General features: G+C 38.7%; 5 protein-coding genes across 14 annotated transcripts in view; 3 read left to right on the top strand and 2 right to left on the bottom strand.

Annotated features, from left to right (window-relative positions):
• LOC108616248 (uncharacterized) overlaps nt 1–15734 on the top strand; it is a 91765-nt gene extending 76031 nt beyond the window's left edge. For all 3 annotated transcript variants that reach the window (XM_018011327.2, XM_089470694.1, XM_089470695.1), the window contains 4 exons: nt 13545–13707; nt 13796–14079; nt 14207–14410; nt 14472–15734. In XM_018011327.2, coding sequence (XP_017866816.2) covers nt 13545–13707; nt 13796–14079; nt 14207–14410; nt 14472–14729 — 909 coding nt within the window. In that variant the 3' untranslated portion in view covers nt 14730–15734. The remainder of the gene's footprint in view (nt 1–13544; nt 13708–13795; nt 14080–14206; nt 14411–14471) is intronic.
• A 180-nt stretch (nt 15735–15914) lies between these two features.
• On the top strand, nt 15915–17147 carry Mat1 (CDK-activating kinase assembly factor). The gene has a single exon (XM_018011333.2). It carries the CDS (start codon nt 16042–16044, stop codon nt 17002–17004), a length of 963 nt encoding a protein of 320 aa, XP_017866822.1. The 5' UTR covers nt 15915–16041; the 3' UTR covers nt 17005–17147.
• A 313-nt stretch (nt 17148–17460) lies between these two features.
• On the bottom strand, nt 17461–18617 carry LOC108616257 (uncharacterized). The gene is made up of 2 exons (XM_018011337.2): nt 17876–18617; nt 17461–17797 (listed from the first exon to the last, which is right to left on the bottom strand). Exons 1-2 carry the CDS (start codon nt 18449–18451, stop codon nt 17600–17602), a joined length of 774 nt encoding a protein of 257 aa, XP_017866826.1. The 5' UTR covers nt 18452–18617; the 3' UTR covers nt 17461–17599.
• Nucleotides 18618–19031: 414 nt separating this feature from the next.
• On the top strand, nt 19032–24609 carry LOC108616250 (uncharacterized). 8 transcript variants are annotated; one of them, XM_018011330.2, is made up of 10 exons: nt 19032–19110; nt 19580–19881; nt 20257–20737; nt 20803–20861; nt 21073–21236; nt 21294–21430; nt 21501–21653; nt 21730–21910; nt 21985–22124; nt 22188–24609. In XM_018011330.2, exons 3-10 carry the CDS (start codon nt 20356–20358, stop codon nt 22466–22468), a joined length of 1497 nt encoding a protein of 498 aa, XP_017866819.1. In that variant the 5' UTR covers nt 19032–19110; nt 19580–19881; nt 20257–20355; the 3' UTR covers nt 22469–24609. The 8 variants fall into 8 exon arrangements, with proteins under 8 accessions (XP_017866819.1, XP_089326827.1, XP_089326828.1 ...); XM_089470701.1 differs by having other exon boundaries at nt 19042–19110; nt 19773–19881; XM_089470702.1 differs by having other exon boundaries at nt 19048–19881; nt 22188–22366; nt 22751–24609.
• Nucleotides 24599–26413, bottom strand: LOC108616251 (ornithine decarboxylase 1-like). Its single transcript, XM_018011332.2, has 7 exons — nt 26080–26413; nt 25845–26002; nt 25645–25768; nt 25296–25469; nt 24986–25234; nt 24859–24927; nt 24599–24788 (listed from the first exon to the last, which is right to left on the bottom strand). The coding sequence occupies exons 1-7, from the start codon at nt 26341–26343 to the stop codon at nt 24648–24650; spliced, it is 1179 nt and encodes a 392-aa protein (XP_017866821.1). The 5' UTR covers nt 26344–26413; the 3' UTR covers nt 24599–24647.

The following is a 26413-nucleotide window of genomic DNA, read 5'->3' as shown; positions in this document are numbered from 1 at the left end:
TATATTTACTTTGGCGAAAACATTTAAATGCCTTCACCGCCCCGCCCCCAAGCTGGAAATTGGTCAGGCCGCCCGCGGAGGCCTGCGTCTGCGGCCCCAGAAGCCCGCGACAATTTACGGCATGAACTGCTGGAACTGGCTTAGGAGCAAGACATTCCGGCATAGTCTCTGTGTCGCAGTCGCAATCGCAATCGCAGTGCCAACCACCCGTCGACTCTTTGGCCGTAATTGTAGTCAACAAATATATGCAGATATATATATATATATTTAGTTGAAAATGGCGGGCAAAACAAACGTCAAATGTCGGCTGCTTTGCGTGTAAGTGAAGCACGTGACCGGCATACGCCACACAGCGCACTGAGGTTGTTTCTTCACTTATCCGGGTTGAGCTCGCGTTGTCCGTATAAAATGCAAATGTTTACGGCTGTGCGGGCGCGAGAAACGTCGCACCGAATGGCCTTCAACTGACGCCCGCCTCGCGGTACATACGTAATGACCCAAGCTGTCCAACTTAACAAAACCCAGAACATTGGGTGCTGCGATATGAATGACCTGACTGATACCCTGTGTGAGGAAGTGAAGCAGAAAAGAAAGGCTGAAAGGGAATTCATTTAAGATGAGCTGAGATAAACTTTGTTCAAGTCAGAGCTGCATATGAATAGATAATGTCATAGATCTATATATAAATCATATACGATTTCTTGAAATCGGCTTGGTCATGCCTTTAACGGTTTACAGCTAGATTGCCGCTTAGTCCTCTTGATTGCCCCTCGAACATTTCTAATTACAGGGTATCCATGACAAAGAAAAGCCCCAACCTCACTGCACCCCTAGCAAATAAAAATGAACCGAACTTGTTGACGTTCCATTGCAGTGCAGCGACTCGCTGCTCTTGGAGCGAGTCCATTCGAAATTCGAATGTGTTGGACATGGAAAAGCACTTCGAAAGGGCTGCAAGCAAAAGCAATTTCCGGTTGGCGGCCATTTGCTGTTTGCGCGTCATTTCCGCTGCCGCCGCTGCTGCTCGTCAACCCAAACAGAACAAAAGAGAGCAGAGCTTGCCCACCTCCGCCCTTCTGCTAGCCGCCCTCTGCCCTAAGGCTCGTTCAGTTTGACAACACACAGCAAACAAATTCAAATTAAAATGCGTTACGTGATTTCTGGCCACGATTTGGCGTACAAAATTTAACGTGTGGAAAATTGACAATTCCGTTGACAACTTTTCACAGCGGCACTTTGGACTCATTTGCTATGCAAAGTTCAATGGCGTTAATGAATTGTTTTTGCTATTTATATTTATTCAATTGGCTCGAAATGGACAGAGAGCGCATGAGAATGAGCCAAGTGCAAATTAGTTGAGCTTGGGTCGTCGATTGAACAAGCCAGTGGATGTACCGCTATGCCCGCATAACTGTATCCGTAGCTATATCTATATTTGTAGCTGTATCTCTATCTGGTATCTGCATTGCTTTGTGTTTGTCTGTGGTAAGCCGCAACGGAAGTGCTTGCTGTTTGGATATTGCAGCCGGATGTGCAGTTGAACATGTCTATAAAGGCAGGCAAGCAGACAGGTGTACAGGTGGGCACGTGGGCTGTTGGACAGGTGCCCGCTCACCTAACCACAGAATCAATCGCACAGAGTGTGCCGTCCTTTAGTCTCTGCATCCAGCTGGCTGTAATTGTAATTGCAGCTCAGCTTACCTAGCTCAATTTATACCTGTATACCAGCTCACTCTACACTCTCTCTCTCTTTCTCCCTCTTTGCTGCAGCATTTCTGCCAGAGTTTTCAGTTTTTGCGAGATTAATTAAGCTTACGTGAGCTCATAATTCATTGTGTGAAGATAATCAAGTGAGTTATCAATGCCATCCGCCTGACGACTATCTCCACAGGGAGTCAAAGTTGAAATTGAACTGTGCAGATAGACAATCAGTTTAGTGTTTGGCAATATGTTCCTATGAGAGCCATGTGGAGGCAGTAGCATGATTTCTAGGCTATTGAAACTGTTAATTAATGAAATATTTGCGAGTGGCTGCTCTGCGGCTGTGAATGCCTTTTGGCGTAGTGCAAGGATTAGCTCTATTTTGCATATGTGTATGGGCTTGACTTGGCTATAATAAGAACGTCAATAACAATCTAAAATCAGTTGCAGTTAGTTAGAGAGATTTATGAATATATTTCTGTTCTTTCAGAAATATCCAAGTACATAATTATTAATTATCAATATAAATAAATATATCCAAAGTATTTATCAAAGTTTTCAGCAAGATTATATAAATACATATGTATATTTTATATATATATTTATTAAATATTTCACAAAGAATATTATATACATAATTATATACAATTTTCATATTTATTAAATATTTTAGGGAGAAGAACCTCAAGATATTCATTATATTATGTCTAAGAGAAATAAGAGATTTATGAAAGAAATGGGATATATATAATATATTGATAAATATCTAAAAAAAAAAAAAAAATATTGATTGCATTCAAGCAACCTGCTTCTGTTTCTCTGCCATATTACCCTCGATTTAAATAGAGATTTTTCAGTTTCACTTGTAAAACTTTTTGATATATAATTTGTAGTCAAATAATTTAACTGTCAACTTGTTATTAGAATTCTTTTAAGGCAGGAGACACTGACAGCAAGTTGTTGCCACACTTAGCCAGACTCAGCTGCGCTGCCGTTGCATGCAACACTCTGAATTCCGCTCATAAATTGCAACTTCAAATGGCATAAAGCAAAATCCTTGATGCACAACAATTTCTTTTTCTTTTCTTTTCATTTCTTTTCTTATTTTGCGCTAAACTTTTAGCGGCATGTCTTGGCATTACTTGAAATGCATAGTTCTGCTCATATTTGATGACATGCGCAGTTGGCTAGAGAGGGGAGAGAGAGGGAGAGAGAGAGAGAGCTAGAGCGTGGATCGTTAGACAGCTAGCTAGTTGGCAGCGAAGAGCCCCCAAGTCTTGGGGCTGGGGGTGGCGTGATGCGGCTCAAGAAACCAGAAACAAGTTGCAAACAAGCAAAAACTTTGCGAATGCGAATTGCAACAGAAACGCAACAAAGTTTTTCAATAGTTGGGGGTGTGCTACAACTGCAAGAAGAAGCATGCAGGGTGAGGCTGCGCGGAGGGTAGTTAGCTGCTTAGTGGGCTGTGCGTGGGGGCTATGGCAACTGCTGCTGCTGTTGCTGCTGCTGCTCGAAATATTTTTGGTATTTATAGTCCGACAGTCGAAAAGTTTCGCGAGCGCAAAGTTTCGACTATAACAAAATATGAGGCGTTATCACCAAACAGTGGGAGAAAGAGAGAGAGAGAGAGAGGGGAGGGAGATGGCAGTGGGGGTGCTGCTATGTCATGTGCAAATAGACAATGCACACACTCACACATACAAACGCAACAAAACCGCCACGGATACATGCATTTATGTGTATATCATTGCCACATATTTGACTTTGGCTGCACTTTTGTGGCAGCTCTCTTTGACTTGGCTTAAATTGAAAAAGTTTCTTTTTTTTTTTTTGTTCCGGCTGTGTTGTGTGCACGTGCTTACTACATATGTGTGGGTGTATATGTGAATGTATATAGATTTTAATTGCTTGACGATATTCTATATTGTAATTGATTCAACAAACGAGATTTGCTTACAATATGTTTCGTCGTGTAAATATTTTACACAATTATTTATTCACATTTATCTACAGCTACAGCTATATACGTTTTATCTGTATATATCAACTCCATTTTAGATATTCATATCAAATAAGCGTGCATTCACCTTTGTCAAATGCTTAAGCAATCTCCTTTCAGTCGCAAAAAAGAAATCCTGCTAATGCCATTCACATTTGAAAGCCTCTTTAGCTGCCAAGATATACAACTGCAAGACTTATATGCTCTATAGTTTTCAACTGCAACGCTTCAATGCGCAACATGTTGCAGAAAAACCAATTTAAAGCTCTTGCCCTAACGATTTATGAAAGGAAAAGCTTTGACAAAAATGCGCTGCAAAATATGCTATAGTTTTTTCCCCCTGAACTCAGCTCAATGACGTCAAAGCAACCGGCAGGGGTCAGCTGTTATTCAATTGCGTTATTTGATATTTTGCTGCAATTGAATTTGCGTCACACAATCTGTCAAGCATTGCAGGAGCTTGCATCACGAGCAGGAGTAGTAGCAGCAGCAACAGCAGGAGCAGCAGGAGCAGCAGCAGCATAAAAGCTGCCAAATTGCATTTACACACTTTGACACCTTTAGCGTATAGCCCGAAGGGTTGGCTGCGCGTATTTTTCATTTTCATGGCGTGTCAAATATGCACACACACACACACGCTTTCAAATATTGTAACTGTGCATTGTGTTTAGTTATTTCAATTTTATTTGCTTTAGCTTTTACCTCTATTTCACTCGCGCTTCAGTTGCTATATATTTTTGTTTTATGTTATTTGAATATTAAATTCTCACGAGTTTTAAATGTGCACACACACACACACACATGTGTCGCTGCTTGTTAGCAACTTCTTCGACACAATTAAAATGCATTTAAAATGTTAATTCGTTTAGCAGCGAACGAGCTCGGGATTAAATTAAAATTTGCACTCAACAAAGTTGAATTGCAAGTGCAACTTATGACATCTAATACCCTGGAATTTTCTTAACTCGAATGCAAATGCAATTGCATGAAAGGGCCAAAAGAGACATAGTTTAATTGTCTTTCCTTGTTATATAAATTAAATGGGAATTTAATAATATAATAATAAAATAATGTTGGCCTTATTGTAAGGTAAAAATTAAAAATTTTAATTGAAAATTTGTTATTCTTCTACATTGACTGAATGATTATAATTAAATAGAATATATAATATTTATTTATTTTAATATAAAATTAATAATTTTTAAAATTTATACCTATTTGTATATATCAAAATCAAGCTAAATAGTTCAATCTACAGAGATGTTTGTCCTCTACAGGGTATCCTTAGTTCATTTAGCTTTAGATCATAACATTTTACTTTTTTTCTGAAGTGAAAATGAACATTTCCCTTGATGCGCTCAAGATTGTGCAAGTGTGTGTGCATAAGACTTGCATGCGTGACAGTGTTTCCAGCTTAGCCAATTTACGGCTAGATCTAGCTTATTTTAGAGGGATCCATTGAACATGAGCTTGGGATAGACATAAATTGAGGCAGATCATGCAGAAGTCATAGTCATTAAGAGAGAACAACAGAAACTGCTATCCATGCCATCTAATATATAAATCTGTTCGTATGTCTGTATATATCTCTCTCTGTCTGTCTTACCATCTCTCCACAGTCTCTGCCGCTCTGCCTGACAAGAGCTAGGAACGAAGTAGAACCACAGAAGATCGTTTAAGTTGCTTATATGTGTGCAGCAGAATTCACTTCGTATTTATATTCGAGTAAAACGAGGCTAGAGTGCTTGCAGCAGCAGAGAGCCTTCCCATTGGTTCATTTAAACTTCGACTGCAACGATCTCTACCTGGCGTCTAGCTCAACATTTGAGCGTGGCTTAGTGTGTGAGTGAAAGGTGCTCTATATAAAGGGCATCAGCTGCAGCATTTCCTCAGTCGCCCAGGCCTGGTGGGTGGGATCAGTCGTGCAGTGCAGTAAAGTGAAGTGTAGTGAGTGATCGTTCAGCTAAGTACTAAAGACTTAGAAGAAATACTTGGAGGGAATACTTTGAGAGAATATTTGGAATACTTAGAGCAAATACTTAGAGAAAATACTTGGAGAAAAGACTTAGAAGAAATAGTTTGAGGAAAGACCTTGAAGAAATACTTAGGCGAAGAACTAGGAGGAAAGTCTTCAAGAAAATACTTAGAAGATTACTTAGTCGAATTACTTAGCGGAATGCTTGGAAGAAATACTTAGAAGAAAACTTGTGAGCTCAAGAGCTGACAAGACTCATGCTCAGCTCTCAGCTGTGTGCGTGTGCGTATGAGTGTGTGCGTGTGTCAGCTCAAAGACAGTTGAGAGCATTTGGCAACACGCAACGCAATGCGATGCGTCGACAACGTTGACTTGATGACTTTTGACTTTTTGACGCTAGCTGCGAATGCAATTGCCTCAAGCAATAGAGACAAACTCGGCACAAACACACACACACGCACACACTTACATACTCATCGCATTGGGTGTTGTCGTGACACGTGTTTTGTGCGTCCTCTTGAAGAGCTGTCGTCACTTGGGATAACATTTATCTGCTGATTGCACAATTGTAATGCATCTGCAATTACTCAAGTAGTTGGACAAATGCAATTTAACGACCTTCGCCCTTCAATTCGCTTCAATTGAATTTTCTCTAATTTGCATACAAATATTTGATGCGTTTAACATGCTGCACGAAATTCTGTTAATTTGCATAAAAACAAATGCAAATTTCTTCAATGGACTCGATATCGAGGCTGCGTCTAGACCGGATGCTGCGACTAAACGGAAATTAATGGCTGCTGCCTGCCGTCGAATGGCCAGAAAAGTGAATTGAAACGAAATAGCAAAAAAGCAAAAAATAAATGAAAATATGATAATGCCTGACTGAGAGTTACTCTGTAAGCCTAGAGAAAATGTGGAGAGGAGAGCGAGTGGCAGACAGAGAGAGAGAGAGAGACAGCAGTAAGGAAATATGCAGTCAGCTATTGAGCAATACAAAGTTTCGCCATTGCAGTGCATCATCACAGTATTCACTGTAGGGACTGCATACGGTTCTTTCAGGAACGCCTCAATGCCCATTAAAAAGAGATTCAAATATGTTTGCTTTTACTTGCGCTCTCTCTCTCTCTCTCACTCCCTCTACTACACTTGTCAATGCATTGAGGACAACGCTAAAGGGACTCTTAAAATTTGCTAAGGGATTTTTTACAAGCTCCATGCAATCATGCAGGTGCCAACTGCGAGGCTCCCCAAAGTGAAATGCACTCTCAGCTAAATTTTAGCATACTGGATGTAAGCAAGGAAAGTTCTTCAATATAAGGAACTGACTGACTCTCTGACTATCTTTTTTAGTTTTCTATCATATATATACATATGTATATAGAGCTCAATTATATTTGACTGAGTCTTACTTGTCCGTCTTTGTCCATCTTTAATTTCATCTCAAGTACTTAGCATAAATCTGCTTGCATTGCATAATTTTACGGTTTGCCTTGAAAGTAAATAGCAAAATGAAAGGCTGAATAAGCCGCTTAAAAAAAAAAAAAAAAAAGCAATTGTAACTCGCAGCTGGTTTTTCGTGCACAAATAGTTGCAAGAAATCGGATCGATTGCGCACAAAATTGAAATTCAATTTTTGCTCAAATAACTTGCAGATAGAAAGCTCAAATGCAGGCGAAGGTCCTGCGCATCCTTGAAGCCAGCTCTTATATGACATTTCATTATTCATGTCTGTCTTTCTCTCTCTCTCTTCCCCTTCTCTCTCTGTTTGCACTCGAGTGTATTTAATCGCTTCTTGGTTGGCAACAACTTGTCTGCGGTTCGATTGCTGCGAAACATCATTAAATTTGCAGAGCTTGCCACCAGATTGTGGCGTGCAACGTACATATGTGTGGCAAGCGCTTTGTTTTATCTCACTCACACACACACACACACTCTCACACACCTCTGTAGACACACTGTAGCAACAATGTTGTATTTTTGTTATGGCTCGCTTTCAATCAGAGCTGCTTTTACAACAATTGCAACGCGAGCTAAGCGGATTCTCTCGGCGAGGACAATGTTGCCTGTCAGCTCCTGTTGTTTCTGTCGCTTATTGGATTGACTTGAAAGCCTCCAAGGTAAAGCAAAAAAACAAAACAGAAGCAACAGAAAAAACAATAAAACCAACAACAACAGAAGCCAACCACACAATGGATTCGGGCAGGCCAACGGGGCGGATGGCGCATAAACTATTTTGCAGCGCACTGATCTGGAAATATTTGTAAAGAATTCGAAGTGAAAGTAAAAAATGAAACTGAAATGGAATTGCAAAGGACTAAGAAAAGCTGATTTCCTAAAGATTTTTAGTGAGCTTACTCTAAAATAAGTGAAATAATGGCATAATAATATTAAAGGTTCAATGAAGTTTAATGTAATGGGTAAAGACTTGGAGAAGCTTTTCAAGTGAAAAATGGGTTGGTAGAGTTCGGTATACTCGATTTTATATGGGCAACTACAATTTTAGATGCAGAAGAAGAAGAAGAATAAGTATTATTTATAAGTAATATTCTTAGGAATAATTAAATAAGAGTTATAGCAGCCCAGTTGAAAAATGATAGAAGACATTTTAAGGTTGTTGATATAAGAGATGTAGGAGAAGGCAATGCTTTAAGTTACATATTATTTAAACGGCTGCAGCCTTCTATACATAGTTCATCGATATAACCCCAAGTCGAACTTCTCCTCATAAAGAGATAAATCATATCATATATGTATATAGGTCGATAACACACTTTCTAGCTCCTATCCTTCAGCTAATTCATTTAGTGTTGACTTCTGGTCAGTTTTCTCGTTCAATTTATCAATGCTGGCTAAATGCTGTCACGTGCAAATCGCACTAATTAAATCAAGTTGCAAAAGAATTTTAATGCGCATTAAAACTTGACGTAAAAGTGGCGTAAGCGTTAACATTAACGTGAGCGTGACGTTAACATAATGATTGTCATAAATTTGCATTTATGGTGAGCTTGTAAGCATTTGCTGGTCACAGAGGCAGTCAAAGAGAGAGGGAGAGGGAGATAGAGATAGGTACTTCCTGCTGGACTTCGATGCTGATGCTGTCACATGATGCGTCGCGTCGTCAGCTGACGGGACGAGCGAGTCGCCTGGGCATATTAATTAAAGTGTCGCTGCTAATGAGTTAGATTAAAGCGAACAGGACGCTGCCACGTGTGTGTGTGTATGTGTGTGTGTGTATGTGTGTGGGTAATTGGCTGCAGCATACGATCGAAGTCAGGCTTACGTGTGTATGTGTGTGCGTATAATTTGCTGGGCATTCATTATGCTTTTTATGCACGTCAGACGACGACGACGAGGACGACGCAAGGACTATGCAAGGTCCTTTAATGTCCGGCACAGGGCAGCTTAACGTGCCTGCAATTACCCACATTTACTGCATACTCTGGCCCAAACAATTTGCGTCTCTGATTTGACGCCTTAAACGCATCGTAAATAAGTGTATACATGTATAAATGTAACACACACACTCACACACTCTCCTGCTTTATTTATGTTTATCGCTGAAAGTATGCCAACATAAATTATATTTCGATTTGCTGCTAATTTGAACTTTGGCTTTTATGCCGAGACCTTTCATTCGTCTGGTCTGCTTTCTGGTCTGTGCATAATTTAAATTGCAAAAAAAAAAAAAATTGCGGGGTAAAAATCGGAATTCTTTTATAAATGTGAACCTAGAGGAGAGTGGACCTACATATTGCAAAAGTATTATTATTATTATTGTTAAGCCTTAAGAGAGCGCATTTGGCTTGCACTCAACGCGTATTGTTGAAGCAAGTATATTAAAAAATTTAATAAAAGCATGCGCTATTCATTTCTTCTCTCTGAAAGGGCTTTTGCGGCATTTTACAATAAATCTGTTTTTTTTTTTTTTTTGTCGTATTTTCCTGGAATTTTTTATTGGACTTAAGGTCAGCTTAAAGCAGAGTGTGGGCTATTTTTCGCATTTTTTGGCTTAAATTTGTTAGCTTGTTTCTGCCTTCAGCCTGAAATCAGAAGCTCGTTGTTAAATTTCACTGTAATATTATAATTTTAATTTATTATTGATACATATATTTTGGAGTGCATTTAAGGCATTTAATATAATATGAAAGCCAAACTAAACTTTCTATAACAATATAAAAAAGAATAAAATAAAGCAAAATATATTACACTAATATTTAATCGGAAAAGTAAAGCCAGTCATTGTAGAGGTCATGTTTATCATGCACCTGCATGACATGCTTACAGTCATGCGTATGTACACCTTTTTACACCTGTTCATTTCAGAGCTATGCTTAAGGTGCATTCCACACATTGGGCTTAGATTCTATTTCTATTTATTCATGTCTAGAGCTCAGCTTGGGTAAAGTAATTAATATAATATACTATAGATATATATAACTATATCTATATATACATATATATATATATCTATATATGCTATTCACCATTTGCTCTACTCTACATTTCTTTACTTCTTCATCTGGCTTAGCTCTTAGCTTAATAAATTTGTGCACTGCTCACATTCCGCATATTTTTGTCAATATATCCTGTTTATATTAAATTGTTTATATATGTGTGTGTGTTTATAAATGTAATACAAGCGTTAACAAATGTTATTTTTATTGCCGAAAATGTTGTATGTGTCATAAAATGGCATCGAGGCAGACGCGCAAACAGCAACAGAGCGATAAAAAGCCATGAACTGTGCCAGCGCATACAGAGGAGGGGCTTTTAAATAAAAACCATATATCAGTGGGGCACACACACACAGTCGCACACACACAGCTCCGCAGTGGGGCAAAAAGTTTGTGCCGTCTGCTGCGGCTGCCACTGATAAAAAATGTTCCTCATGTGCTAACTTTGTCAATTTCTATTTGTTTATTTCGTTTCAATTCCCTCTGCTGGCTCTCCCTCTCTCTTTCTCTCTCTCTCACTCGCTCTCTGTCTGACATTTTATAGATATTGTAAGCACTTCCCTTCGTCTGTTTTTCCTTTGGCCTGGCCCGCATTGCGTAAAGTGCTTTATGAGCACTGACGGAAATTTGCCAAGTGCTGTTATTAATACTAATATTTCATATACGTGTGTGCGTGTGCATGTGCGTGTGTGTGTGTGCGTTTATTGTGGCATTTGGCTTTTAATGGCCCACACAATTGAGCGCTCCAAAAACTGTTGACATGACGAAAGGTTGCCAAGGAATCCCCGCCAAAGCCTTTTGCACCACTCGTCGCCACAATTTGACTCCACTGAATGGCCGAACATTAAATGAGCTCAGCCCGACGACAACTGCTCTCAATTTCACTTAGAAAGCAGCACGCCGTGGTGGGACGCCACGAGAGTTTTGGCAGCTTAATTTGCCACCAATTAACTTTTACCTTATTTTCTTTATTTGTTAGCCAGAAAGGGAAAATTGTCTAAGCCCAAATAGATTGGCTGGGTAAATAACCGATTTAAGTTGAAAGATGAATGATATCAATATTGATGAGCCTTCTTTTCCATTTTTGTGTTTCATTGTTAAAGTTGAATTTTCGTTGGCATTTAATTAAATAAAATTATACAAAACAATATTATGATCTTTGATTAAAAAATGGAAAATAAAAAATATATATATGTTAAAAGTAAAGTAAAAGTAAATAAATTTAAAATTAATGTGATTCTTGATTTAAATATATAAATAAAATATAAAAAATTAAATTTAATTAATAAAATAAAAATTTAATATTCAAACTAAAATAGAGTATTAAAAATTACTTAAAAAAAATTAATTAATTAAATCAAAAATAATATAGAAATAATAAAAATAATATAAAAAATAATATCCATTTTAAAATTATAAAGGAAAAATAAAATTGAATGAATTATAAATAGAAATAATAAATTTACACTTTATAAAAAATGATACACTAAATAGTGATATATAACGAGTTTACATGTCCTACAAATATTTTAAATACGATTAATATTTTTAAAGTGAACCCTTGGTAGTTATTCTCTTTTACATTTTCTACTCGCATATTTGTTTCCATTTTCTAATATATTCTCTGTAATATTAATTGCAATTTCGTTGCTGTGTTTTTTATGAAGCTCTTGAATGAAAACATATTTATTTGCGGCCCTATTTAGTAGGAATAATAAAAATAGTCGCTGGCGCTGCAAGCCAGAAAGCTGTGGCTCACTTTTCCATATAAATTGCAACTGTTGGCCCGCAGGCCACTAAATTGTGGCAACAGCTGCCGATGTTGTTGCTGTTGTTGTAGTTGTTGCTGCTGCATATTCATTTCGGCAAGCTTTGTGCAGCTTATGGCACGGCTGCGGCTGTGGCTGCAGCTGCCGCTGCCGCTGTGGTTCAAGCTGAGCTGAGCGACCCAGGCGGAGGCGGAGCCATAGGCAATGGCCCTGGCCGCCGCATGCCTCTGACTGATGGCCAGGTAAATTCCATGGCCAGCGTCAAGCTGCTTGCGGATTAAGCGAACGGGATTTGAACTGATGGACGCGATTAAAAATATGATGCGACTGCTGCAGCAGCAACAAAAAAGAAAGAAAGAAAAACGCAAAAAGAAAATGCTGTCATTTTGCCTGCATTATGGAAAATGTCAATGCGGAAAATCCGCAACAAATGGCTTTCGTTTTATGTAATTTTTTAGTGCTGCAATTGTGGCACGCAAATTAAATTGTTGCCTGCACTTCACTTGATGCTATTAAGCTGCTTAGCTCGCTCAAAGCTGCAATGCGATTTCAATGCAACGCAGCGCACAAATTTATGCTACACTTTTTTTAAGAGGCCGCTGAAAGTATTTTTAATTGATTAAATAATAATATTTATGCAACTGTAAAGCAAAGAAAAACATTTAAAATATGCAAACCAAATATGATAGAATTTTGTGCAAATTTTAATTAAATAAATTTAATTTAGGCTGATGCTGTGCAACAAAGTGAACAAATTGATACTGTAGCAAAACTTGTAAAATTGTTAAAAATTATATTATATTATATGTCCATGCCTTTTCTATGTATATATAAATTACCTTAACTTAACTTACCTTATCACAGAGCAAAGATTACTTGAAACTCATTTCTGCATTCGCACATTTGCTCAGATTTGCTTGCTCAAGCCACTTGACATTCTAATTTGCTCGATTTGATGTGTAGGGTATTCAAGAGCATTTAGCCATTTCCGTTTTCCGTTAGCAATTTCATTACTTTAATGCGCAAAAGGCGAGCGGAGCTAAAGCTGAATGTATATGTAGATGACTGCAGATGTATGGGACAGATGGGCAGCCCAGAGCCGACCGACCAAGCGAGCCGAGTCGAGCGGGCAAAGTTTTTAAATCTTTATTTATACAGCTTCCGCAGAGCATTTTGTCCTTGCTGAAAGTTTGTGGCTACAGCAATGTGTATTATGTGTGTGTGTGTGCGTCAGAGGTGGTGAATGGGTGTGTGTGTGTGTTTGTGTGTGCTGTGCTGTGGGTGCTTAAAAATGAAATAATTTTGACAGCCACACTTTTGCGGCTGCCAATGCAAAAAGCAGGCAACAGCATTTACAAAATGCCTTGACAAAAGTTTTGCCCAAGGGTCACACACACACACACACGCACACGCACACCATGTGAAAAGGGTGACTATGTATGGGGGGTGGTATCTGGTTGCTATAGAGCTAATGGAATTGAGCTGGAGCCAGCTCAAAGCGGATTATGCTGCGCAACTTGCCAAATTGTTTAGTTTTTGCAACAACAACAACAACAAGAAGAGTAGAGTAGAAACTAAAACAACTAAATGAAACTTTCCGCCATCGATAATAGCCCCACTTTTGTTTTTGCTTCGATTTGCAGTGCATGCGCGCCTATGTGGACTTTGAGATAACCGAAGGCGCCTACGAGATCTCCTGCCCCGATGCCAAATGCCCCGCCCAGGGGGCCATCTCGCTGCCCGAAATCGCGAACCTAACCACAACGAACTTGCTAAAGAAACATCATCGTTATCGCCTAAATCGAGGTACGTGTCACTGCCCCTAATCTCCCTCCCCTCCCTTGTTTCCCACTCTTGCTTAATCATTTATCAAACGCTTTTCTCTCGATTACAGAAATCGAATTGGATAAAACGCGCACCTGGTGTCCACGTGCCGGCTGCGAGACAATTTGCATGGTGGGCACAGCAAGCACAGCAACCACAGCTGGTGATGCGGCTGCCACGGCTGCCAATGGTACAACGACTGGGCTGGCTGGCAGCGCGATTTGCCAAATGGATGAATCGCCATCCACATCCCAGAGCTATACTCCACAACAGGATGGTGCTCAGCCACTGCTCTCGATATCGGTGCATTGTCCATCCTGCAAGGATGAGTTCTGTGCTCTCTGCAAGAAGGCGGTAAGTAGGACTGTGCCAGGCCTATGAAAAGTTTGTGCAATTACGCAGCTTTGGCTCACTCCCTGGGTTGCACCTGCCGAATCTTGCAGCAATCAATTAATTAATGGAATTTCTGTTCTCTTCACAGTATCATCCAAACATAAGCTGTGAGGAATTCGGACGTCGTCTGATTGCTGATGGCCAGGATGATATTGGCATACCGTTCGATAACGAGCTCATCAAATGCTGCCCCATGTGCGCGGTGCCCATTGAGAAGGACGAGGGCTGCGCCCAGATGATGTGCAAGCGGTGCAAGCACGTCTTCTGCTGGTACTGTCTGGCCAGTCTTGATGTGAGTGTTGTCTGTTATCTGTTATCTGTTGAGGCTAATGAATGCATTCACTTATTCGCAGGATGACTTTCTGTTGCGTCACTATGACAAGGGACCGTGCAAGAATAAATTGGGTCACTCGCGTGCCTCTGTCGTCTGGCATCGTGCTCAAGTCATTGGGATATTTGCCGGCTTTGGCATTTTGCTGCTGGTGGCGTCGCCGCTGCTGCTGCTAGCTGCGCCGTGCATCATTTGCTGCAAGTGCCGCGGCTGCAGCGGCTCCAAGATTGATGAGGTGGACGCTGAGCTGGAGGAGGAGGTTACCGCACTGCAGGGCTAGCTTCTGATTGATAATCATTTCAACTCACTTTAGCTGCCCGCTGTCCGCTGTCCACTGTCCCCCCACATTTCAAACCGACCTGACGAGTTATGTTCTTTTCTTCATTTTTTTTTTATTACTATTTAACATGCGACTAATTAGATGGTTGCACAACTACATATATTGTTATTGACAGACCGTTTAAATTTATTTTAATTGTATGCATTGTATAGTATGTGTTAACTAAATTGTGATATTTACAGTGATTCGATTTATAATTGAATCGAAAATTTGTTGAGCCTATACAGAGAAAAAAGCGCGCCTTTGATTCATTTCTTGTTTTAGGTTTCGTGTCGATTTCTTTACATACATATACGCCGATATCTGTGTAAGCGCGTATATGTGTGCGTATCCGTATATATAAATATGTATATGTATATGAATATGAATATGTAATGTAATGAATATGTAATGTATGTAAATCTTTCAATTGTTTTATTTTTGTCCATTCAAGAAGATTGTATACATTGTGTAAGCCCAAACAACATTTTAGCGCGTAAGTTAGCCTAAATCTACTAGCCTATCTACTATAGCATTTTATATATATAACTCTCATATATTTCAAAATGTGCTGCTTTTATAACAAGAACACACACACATATACATACACACACCCACACAAATCCACACATATGACCCTTTTCTCAAGTATTACGGAATAACGCATGCAAATTTGAAAAACAAGTAATAAGCGTAAAATGTTAATTGATTTCAAATGTTTATGCACCTGCTTGGAAATGCTTTTAACTACTTATATAAATAAATAATTAAAGCACAAGAAAAATGAAATAACCCAACAAAGTGCTGCTGAAACCTATGTACGTACATATAAGAAAAGGTTTTGATCGATGTAAATTATTAAAATACTTATTTAATGCATATATATCATAAAAAAAAAGTAATACATATGTATGTGTATGTATATATATGCGTGTATATTAAAAAAAAAACAATGTTTAAATTCTACTCTAAATGTGAGCAACTACCGCGTATGCTGTTTAAAATAAAATGTTAAAAAAATTTAAAAGTGCGTTTTATTTTGTCTTTTAAATGCGCGCCCCAGCTATTGAGAGCTATATCGATATATTTGGTTTTGGGGTGACCATGTATTTACAATATGATTTTCAGGGCTGTATGCTAATGACTTATCGTTATCGAAACAAGCTGATTTCGTGAGTGCCATTTCGAGTATTACTTTTAATTCATTGCAATTGGCCGGCATTACTATTTATTATCTATATAAAATATACGTTGTTAGAAAAGCGGAAGTAAGATGGAAGAGCAGGCCTGTCCGCGGTGCAAGACCACCAAATATCGGAATCCATCTCTAAAATTGATGGTCAATGTTTGCGGTCACACGCTATGCGAATCTTGTGTGGATATGCTCTTCCTCAAGGGCTCCGGCGCTTGTCCGGAATGTATGGTACCATTGCGGCGGAACAACTTTCGTGTACAGCTCTTCGAAGATCCTATGGTGGAGAAGGAGGTGGATATAAGACGACGCATTCTGCGAGACTACAACAAGCGCGAAGAGGACTTTGCAACGCTGGAGGAATATAATGATTACTTGGAAGAAATCGAGGATATTGTCTACAATCTGTGTAACAACATTGAAATTATTGAGACCAACAAACGCATCGAGGCCTATAAGCGTGACAACCGCGAGGTCATTCAGCGCAATAAAACGCGCGTTGGCCGCGACGAATGCGCCCTGGAAGAGTTACTCGAGCTAGAGCGCGTGCAGGATGAGTCGCGCAAGAAGGAGCTGGAAGAGCTGGAAACCGAGCATAAAAAGAAAAAGGCTCGTGACAAGCAGGCCCTCATCGAGGAGCTCATGTACAGCGGCAAGGACGCTGCCACCATTGTCAGCGAGTTCGCCGAGAAGGCTGAAAAGCAGCGCGAGGAGGAGAAGCAGTTGCCGCCTCCTAAACCTGCAAATGAATTCTCCACAGGCATTAAGTTTGGTCAGACTGCAGATCCAACACTGCTGCCAGTACCAAAATCGGAGGAGGGTCCTATCTTTATATACGAGCCTCTCATACCCATCACCGAAGGTCCGACACCGCCGCCCCTTGCCGAAGTCGAGTCCATGGGCTACGTCTCACATATAAGGCCCGAGACGCCGCAGGAGAATGCCGGCGGCTTCACGTCCGCACTGGCATGCCAGCGTGCTCTCCAGGAGGCTATGCAGTGCCTCTTCTATACGCCAACTACTGGCATAGGTGTGGGCCTTTAAAGCTAAAAGCAAACCATCTCCTTGAAAAATGTGTTCCCATACGATATGCACTCCTCCCATGTACTCTAATTCTATTTATAAAACTTATAAATATGTTATAAAAAAAAAAAAATTAAAATATTTTAGGCGGTTGCTTAGATGGAGCTGCTGTTGTTCTTTTGGATGTGGAGATCTTTGATGATATCGCAAAGAGCAGTAAATAACGAAAATCGTCCCGTATGTGGCCCACTCAGGATGCATTTTAGCCAGACTTGGGTCCTACGGCTCAAGATATAATAGCTAAATGGCGGCCCGATGTTTCACAAAAGGCATCTAAGTTCTTCCATGTCATTGAAATCGTAGAAACAATGACTTCCGATGGAGCTACTCCTTGCGATTAATGCTCATAACACGATTGATTCTAGTTTTTATGGTTTCTTGGTATTGCCTTCTAGAAAAACAAAAAATGGAGTCACCTCTAGGACCAAACGTTTTCTACGATTTTATTACAACTTAAATAATTTATGATAAATATTTGAATATCTGCATTTGATGAAGCAATTTGAAAATTTGGGTTTGTGTTCTTTTTTGGCTTGAAAGCTGCAGTTGAAGGTCATTAATCTTTGTCGGGTCCTCCAGGTCCGCTGACAGTCTCGTCCGCATTCATCAAATAGAGGTAACGCCAAGCAAAGGCCAGCGATATAGAAGCCCCAATTGGAATACCCACATAAATATAGATATGTTTATAAAATCCGTGAAAGAGAGCGGGCCAAAGAGATCGGAATGGATTCATGCAGGACTGAGAATATTGTGTCTAACAAAATCAAGATCAATCAATTATATTTTATATATATATATATATACATATATATGTATTTATGTATGTACTTACTCCGACGAGAGTGGCGCAAATGACAACGAAACCGATTTTCAATGATACGGATTCATTTGGGGGCTGATTGCTTTCATGAACCGATGAACAAAAAGCTAGAACCCAAGCGCCGCTTATATAAAATTCTACAACCAATGCCATCCACCATACCGACGATACTTCCGTCACACAGAATTGCGTTTCTGACAGCAAATTGCCGTACATAGCAAAAGCGATGCAGTAGCCTAGGCAGGAGCCCCCTAATTGCATTACTATATAAAGTAGACCATCCACCAGCTTAATATTTCTAATTATAATGGATGCAACCGAGATTATTGGATTCAAATGAGCACCGGATACAATTCGAAATGCCATTGTTCCAGCGAGAATTAGGCCACCCCATGTGAATGCGTATCCAAGGCTAGTTCCCTGGAACTTCGGCACATATTCACGACCCGGGTTGAAAAGCTGATCAAGTGTTGATCTGGCCGAAGTAACTGACAGACCACTGTAACAGCAGCCAATGCATTGCACAAGCATGCTGCCTAACATTTCGGCTATAAGTCTTGCTGCTAAATTCTTGTTGCAAGTAACCATTGTTTTTTTTTTTATAAAAAAAAAAAAAAAAACAAACAAAAATATAATAAAAAAGTACACAGTATAGAAATTGGGTATTTTAAACTTTGAACAATTTTGTTGTTTCAAGTGTCGAAGCTAACAAATTATGACACTATTTCAGGCAAACTATTTTTTGTTTGGTGAACGGATTCGTACGGTTGCTATGTTTCTAACGAATTTTGTGTGGTATCAAAAAGAATTTGGGCTTTGAGTTCGTATTCAACTTTTCTTAGGTTTTCATCGAGTTTTAAAAGCTTTTTAACAATTTTGTAGAAAAGTTGTGATTTGGCTGAAATATTCGAATCGATTCTTGGAAATTCTGTTGGAATATGATAAGAGATATTTGATTTTGATATGTTATCATTACTTAACTGCTTGGTTTAGATTAAATTTTAAATTAACACATTTGCAGCGGAATTCCATTACATTCGATATGTTCGATTCGATTACTATTAACATCTGCTGTTTTAGGCTGACCATATCGCTCATCAGGACGGCAATGCCATTTAGGGATGTGCTTGCCAGCACTGCTCTACTTCAAACTGGGCTGGAGCAACCACTAATGAATGTTTCGAAATTTTGAAATTTCAGTCCGTTGTCGTCGGTTTTGCCAAGTAAACGTGCTTCTTACTCGCGCTGTTTGTACTGATTTCTTTTCGACCCCGCCTTCCCTTCATACAAAATACGCACATATATATACATATATCTATCTATAGGGATATATATATATATATATATATATATATATATATTTATACTCAGCTAATGCGTATGTCAGCGCGCGGCAAAGTATAAAAAAGAGAAGAAAAATCACAATAAAAAATCAACTAAAGCGTTGCCACAACACAATTTCAAGCGACACAATACAAATTATGTTCATCTAATGCGGCAACAATTGAGCGAGCTTTCAGCTAATTTAAATGCTAGTGCATACTCATAAATACGAATATAATACGTAAACAAAGTATTTTGTATAATAATTGATAAAAGCATCGCTGAGTGGCAACAGTTCCTTCCTTTTTTTTTTTTTTTTGTTGAATGATATCGATTTTCCGTTACATCGTTATACACACACTCTGACCGAGTTTATACACGCCCCTCTTTAAGACCAACCACCACAACCTCCCCAAACACACACAGCCACAGACCCATACATACGCACACAGCCAGCCAGGGGCAGAGGCTGCACTCCTCACTCCTGTGTGTGGGTGCGTGTGTGCGTGCGTGTGTGCGGAGTGAAAGTCAACATTGACTAATTGTTGCTTGTTGTCGACTGCGGGAAACTGTAAAATCGGAAAAGTGGGAAAGGCGTATTTAATAAAAGGTTTATTAACTCATTTAACGCCGCATCGCATTAAGAAGCATGATTTATTTGGCACTGATTCAATAGGGACGGACAAACATTTTAGGTGAGCTTAACGATTTTTATTCTAAATATATTTATATTATATACATTTGTATATACACATTTCATAAATATATACATATATATATGTATGTATATGTAAATATGTACACATATGCTAATTTATTGTTGCAATTTTCATGCGTAACTTTGGACGCTGAGCAGCAACTACAACGATACGTCAAGTGCTGCTCAATTAGTTCAATTTATTTTTAATCCGCCAAACACACACTCACTCACACAGAGCACACTTGCCCACTCACACACATGCATAAATCCAAATCGCGCATTGTGCGCTTAATTTGTAATTCGCTTTTCGCTTTGTAATTCGCTTTTGCATAGACTCTTATATTTATACACACTCTTATATTCTCCACAGGGACACAACTGTATATAGCATTAACGGCTTATTGGAATCATAGCAATCGCTGCTTGAGTAGAGCTAAGCTTTGGTGTCCGTGCGAGTGTGCGAGTCAACATGGTAGGACAAATGCAGCTGCTATTCCAATGCACGCATACAGTGGGCGTCATAAGCTGTTTGATGCTGTTTCTGCTGGTCCAGACAATGGCCCAGGGTACACCGCAACAGGTGTGCCCGGAGCAAGCTGATATTGCGCCCTGTATATGCACCGTCAAGAAGAATGGACTCGATGTATTGTGCGAGACGACGGATCTGTCGCATATTGCCAAATCCATGGGCACATTGAAGGGCAAAAGTCCAATCATATTCTATTTGAAGCTGCGGCACAATAATTTGCCCAAGCTGCAGGGATTTGTATTTCTGGCTCTGGACATACGTCATCTGACAATACACAACAGCAGCTTAGCAGCCATCGAGGAGAATGCATTAAGTTCGTTGGGTAAGTGCAGAAATTAAATATGTACATATATGATGTCAAATAGTTATATATACATTTTGTTGCAGGAAAAGGACTCACACAGCTGGATGTTTCTTTGAATCAAATGAAAACGGTGCCATCGCAAGTGAGTTCATTTTGATCGTACTTAAATATCGATATGCTGTCATCTCAATTGATTTGCAAGTATGAGCGATAGGTGTGCTTATCGATAAGTGTTTGTGAATTAACGAGCCATCTATAGTAGTAATTTGGGCAGTTATTTTAAAAAAGCGTAGACCAAATTTATTTGTTAATAATTTACAACACAATTTATTAAATTCAAATCTTTTTTACAGGCTTTGCAACATCTATATCATTTGTTGATTTTAAACTTGAACCACAACAAGATCACTGTAATTCACAACAACGCTTTTGAGGGACTGGACACGTTGGAGATTCTAACGCTCTATGAGAACAAAATATCACAGATTGATCCTGAAGCATTCCGCGGGCTAGAGAAGTACGTACACATAATTAAATTAAATCATTTGAGTTCTTATAAATTTATATTTTGTAGGAAACTGAAGCGCTTGAACCTGGGTGGTAATGAGCTATCAAGTGTGCCACAAAAGGCGCTCTCCATATTGGATACACTAAAAAAACTCGAGATACAAGAGAACAAAATACGAACGATCAGTGAGGGAGATTTTGAAGGTGAGTACTCAGCTCCCATTTTCGATAACTTGTAAGTTAAACATATGCATACATTCCAATTGACTGACAGGTCTGCAGAATTTGGATTCTTTGATATTAGCACATAATATGATTACAACCGTGCCTGCAAATGTATTCACACACTTGAGTCTACTCAACTCGCTGGAACTGGAGGGCAACAAGATTAGTGTAATTGACAAGGATGCGTTCAAGGGACTGGAGGGTGAGTTTTAAAAGGAATCATTTAGATTGCCTATATAATACAATATATATATTTATATGCTTGTATATATTCACAGAGAATCTGCAATATTTGCGTTTGGGCGATAATAATATAAATGCCATACCCAGTGAGGCATTGCGCCCATTGCACCGTCTACGCCATTTGGATTTGAGAAATAACAATATCAATGTGCTGGCCGATGATGCTTTTACTGGATACGGCGATTCGCTCACCTTCCTTAATCTGCAGAAGAACGAGTAAAGCAATCAAAATATATCTAGCATATATGTAGAATATTGGCACAAATATTAACTTGACTTAACAATTATAGCATTAAAGTACTGCCCAGTACCCTCTTCGAGAACCTCAATTCGCTGGAGACGTTAAATTTGCAGAATAATAAAATGCAACGCATTCCACAGGATACAATGGAACCGGTCATCGATACATTGCGCATAATTGATATCACTGGCAAGTAGATGGGATATTAGTGGAAAATAACTTGTAATATAATGTTTATTACGACTTCAACAGACAATCCATTAAACTGTTCGTGTGAATTGATTTGGTTCCCTAAGCTGTTGGAGGATCTGAAGAACAAGGACGATGAAATGTCACAAAAGAAGAAGCCGCTGTGCCACATGTCGTTGGATAATCGCGAATATTTCGTACAAGCGATGCCCATCGAGAAGATGCACTGTGCTGGCCTCAATGTGAGTCCCTCACCCACCAGCGGCGGTCTAATGCGGATACTGCAAGTGAACATTTTGGCCCAATTGGCCATGTGTAGCGTGGCCTTTCTGAGTAGCATTTAAATATAAATGCGAAGCTCCCTAACCAAAAGCAGCATAAGCAAACGTATCGTAATTGCATTCACACATTCCCCGTTTTTTTGTTATGTTTGCTCTGCTCCATTTATCCATATTGATGGATCATCATTAGATCAGATCAGATCAGATCATTAGCCGAAGTGATACCTATTGAGCCCAGTCATACCAACCAGCCCAACCAGCCCGCGATTCCCAATTCCCAAATGTCCAATTTTTTGTATGCCTACAAACCATTTCTGTGTTGTTGTATTGTATTTTTTATTATAGATTATAGTGAATCCGTGAATTATGCAACTCTGGCAATTGTTAGACACAATATGCACGCAACAACAACAGCAACAACAACAACTTCCCACTCAAAAACAAACAAGCTGCAATATCACCCGCAAGTGCCCCATCGAAACTGAATTACACAAAAATGCAAGACAAAAACTAAAAGCAAAATAACTAAAATTAAAAAAAAAAATATATATAAACACCCACCTTGTTGAATTATATATCGTTCTGATGCCAATATCATGAATCGTGCTACAAAGACAGAAATAATTTCGAAATGAAATCATAAAATATCCATTAAATACGCACACAGAACATTTCAGACATTCGAACAGTAGCCCGACAAAAAAAAAAAAAATAAAATAAATAAATAAATAAAAAACAAAAGAATGAAATGAGAATTTGAAAGCCGATCGTTAGCTGTTAACCTATCGATAAATGTGTTTATCGATCGGCAATCGAAACGTAGCTTAGATTTAAGAGTAAAAAACTAAAACAAAATGTAAACGCAAACATATCTGAAAACGCATACATATCTGAAAAGAAAACGTGAATTGTTACAAGTTAAGCGATATTATTATTATTATTATCATATTATTAAATATTATATTATAGAACTCTAAGAGCACATATATGTACCTATTTATTGTGCATGCCTATGTGTGTAGTACTACTATGTCGTCGTCGCTGTTGTGAGATACAATCATTATAATGAAATCTGTTGTTTTATTGTTTTTATCCACATATATGTATATATTCTATATATGTACCGTATTACATTTTGCTATTCAAGTTTTTTCCGCCAAGCAGCATATCAAAAAGAAAAACAAAAAAGAAAACCTAGTCGAAATTTTTCCAATCTTCGAATTATTTACCAAAGAATTACTAACTCTATATGTATATGTAAAACTAACACTAATCTAAATGAGAAATGAAAAATTGTACGCGTTCAAACAAAAGAAGAAGGAAATAATATTTGCATCAATCACCAAGAACTGATTATGAAATAAGTAGTTTGTACTCTTTATATGCAAGCAAAAGCAAGCAAGAGAGAAACATGAGGAAAGCGATAAGCGCATATACACGATATCAATTATTATAAATAAATATATACAAATAATCGTTATACCATATCACAACATATCAGACAAGAAAAAAAAAATAAACAATTTTATAGATCTACTTTTGAGCATGAGCAAGAATTTTTGATATTAAGAGAATACAATTTTTGAAATTGTTTTTTGATTTGATTTTTTGATATTAATATCTGAAACTCTATTGAATTGTATTTGAATTAAGTTATATACATACATATATATATATATATATATATATATATATATATATATATATATATATATATATATCAATATATATATACATACATATACCTATTTTATATTTCTATTTTGCCCAAAGTAATGTACATCAGTCTTGGTTGGGTCAGTTAACCAACTGGCGTACATTACTCAACACAAATCTTTATCAAACTCTATATATATATATATATATATATATATATATATATATATATATATATATATATATATATATATATTTTCCCAAAAAGAACAATTTAATATTTTCAAAAGAATGCGCTGAAAATCCCAATTCGGGTCAGTTTTGGTGATAGCTGTTCTTTTCAAAATATTTTTGAAAAATTACAAAAAAAACAAGAAGAAAAAAAAAAAGAAAAATACAAAACTATGCAAAACCGAATCCATGGAGCAGTTCCAATGTCTTTGTTGTTGAACTTAGCGGAGAATACTCTTTAGTATTGTAAACAAACATATCCTAAGTTCTCAATGGAGCAATTATAATGAATAAAAATCATATTGGTTACTAACATACACATCTCTTGTTTATTTATCAATGCCAATTCATTTAGTCATATGGCCTTAAAGTAAAGAGTTTTCGGCAAGGGAAAACCATTAAAGGCGCTGGCAATGGGCACTGTATATGCGCCCATGTTGGGAAAGCCCAGCAAATCGCCACACTTCAAGTAGGGCAAACGTAGATTTTCAGAGATCTGAAAATGAAGTGAGATATGGGCATAAATATACAAGTTAGGTAGATTATAGATAATAAAAAAAACTTACCTTGTCCAGAGCATCGCAGCTGGGACCCCAGATCAAGCTCTTGAAAGTGGGCAGCAAAGGATCAGCAGGCTGAAATACAATATACATTAAATATCTCAAATATATCTCAAATTTGCAAATGCCTTACCAAATAATGCTCCACTGTTACAGTCTGATGATCGTAGAGTATGCAATTGAAGGACCCATAGACGCCATCGTTCAAGTAGTACATAACGGTGTCCAGCTTGCCAGCGGCGTTGCGCACCTCGCGCTTGGCATGAATCTTGCAGACCAGTGTATATGATGCAGCCACAAAGAAACGACCTGGCTCGGCAATTATCTCAATGCGTTCATCGGGAAAATACTTTTGCACAGCACTGTTCACCGTGTCAGCCAGCTGTATGCACACACATTTATTTATAGTCTATAATTTTGCAAGCTTTGCAGATTCTACGCACCTTTATGAAGTGCTCATCGTCGCTGCCCGGAAAGCCGCCGCCAATGTCCAATAGATCCAAGTCGTAGCCCAGGAGTTGACCAAACTTGAAAAGGTTTTTTGCCTTCCTGATGGCGCGCTCATAGGCCTCCATGTCGGAGCAGCCGGAGCCAACGTGAAAACTGGTGCCGGTTACCTGAAAATTAGAGTAAATTAAGTAAGTTTTGTTTGCTGATTGAGAATATATATACTGGCATCTTATTTACTTAACTCTAGATTATTTTAATGTAAAATAGACAGTAAACTTTATTTAGGTTTTCCATTTTGAAATGTTTATTTACTTAATCTATATGGAATTTACTATGACTCACTGTTAAATCGAGTGATTTTGCTAGCAGCATCAGCGCCGAGGCATCAATGTCCGCATCGCAACCAAATTTATCGCCCAGCGGGCATTGAGCGGCCTTTGCCTCGGACTTGAAGCGAACTATGAGGCTGTTAATAAAATATAATTAAATATAAGAGAGAGTGAGAGAGATAGAGAGAGAGAGAGACTAAAGGCAATACACACTTGGATTCAGGGTAGTGTTTGTGCAGCTTGTAAATCTCGAATTCATTGTCCACGGTGCCCTTGAGCACCTTTTGCTGCTTGGCGTAGTCCAAGTGGCTGATTGGACGACAGGGATTGGCAAAGATGATGCGATCGGGCGAGACGCCGTAATCGAGAACCTGTATGTTAATTAGTCAGATATATTCATACATACATTAATATATTAATAGATGCACATATTAACAGCTACACAGACCTGTTTCAGTTCGTTCTTCGAGGCACAATCGAAGCCCACGCCGAGATCAGCCAGAGTTTGTACAATTCGTTTGTCATCATTGCATTTGACGGCATAGAAGGGCGTGATGCGTGGCAGCTGCTTTTGCCACAGCTCGAATTTGCGTTCCACAGTGCTCAGGTCGCATATATTGAGCGCCTCATCGCAATCCTCCAGCTGTGCCTCGGCTACGATGCGACCTATGTCCAGCTCCTTGTCATAGAAGTTGATGCCCTGGGTGTCCATTTCTCTGTAGAAGCACAAACGACGTCTGGCACAAGGCAACTGTAAGTCTTAACTGACTCAAGAAACTGAG

This window comes from Drosophila arizonae, chromosome 5 (assembly GCF_054131065.1).
Source record: "Drosophila arizonae isolate 15081-1271.41 chromosome 5, UAZ_ARI_1.0, whole genome shotgun sequence".
Classification (NCBI taxonomy): Eukaryota; Metazoa; Arthropoda; class Insecta; order Diptera; family Drosophilidae; genus Drosophila; species Drosophila arizonae.
This window is presented reverse-complemented; position numbering and strand designations above follow the sequence as displayed.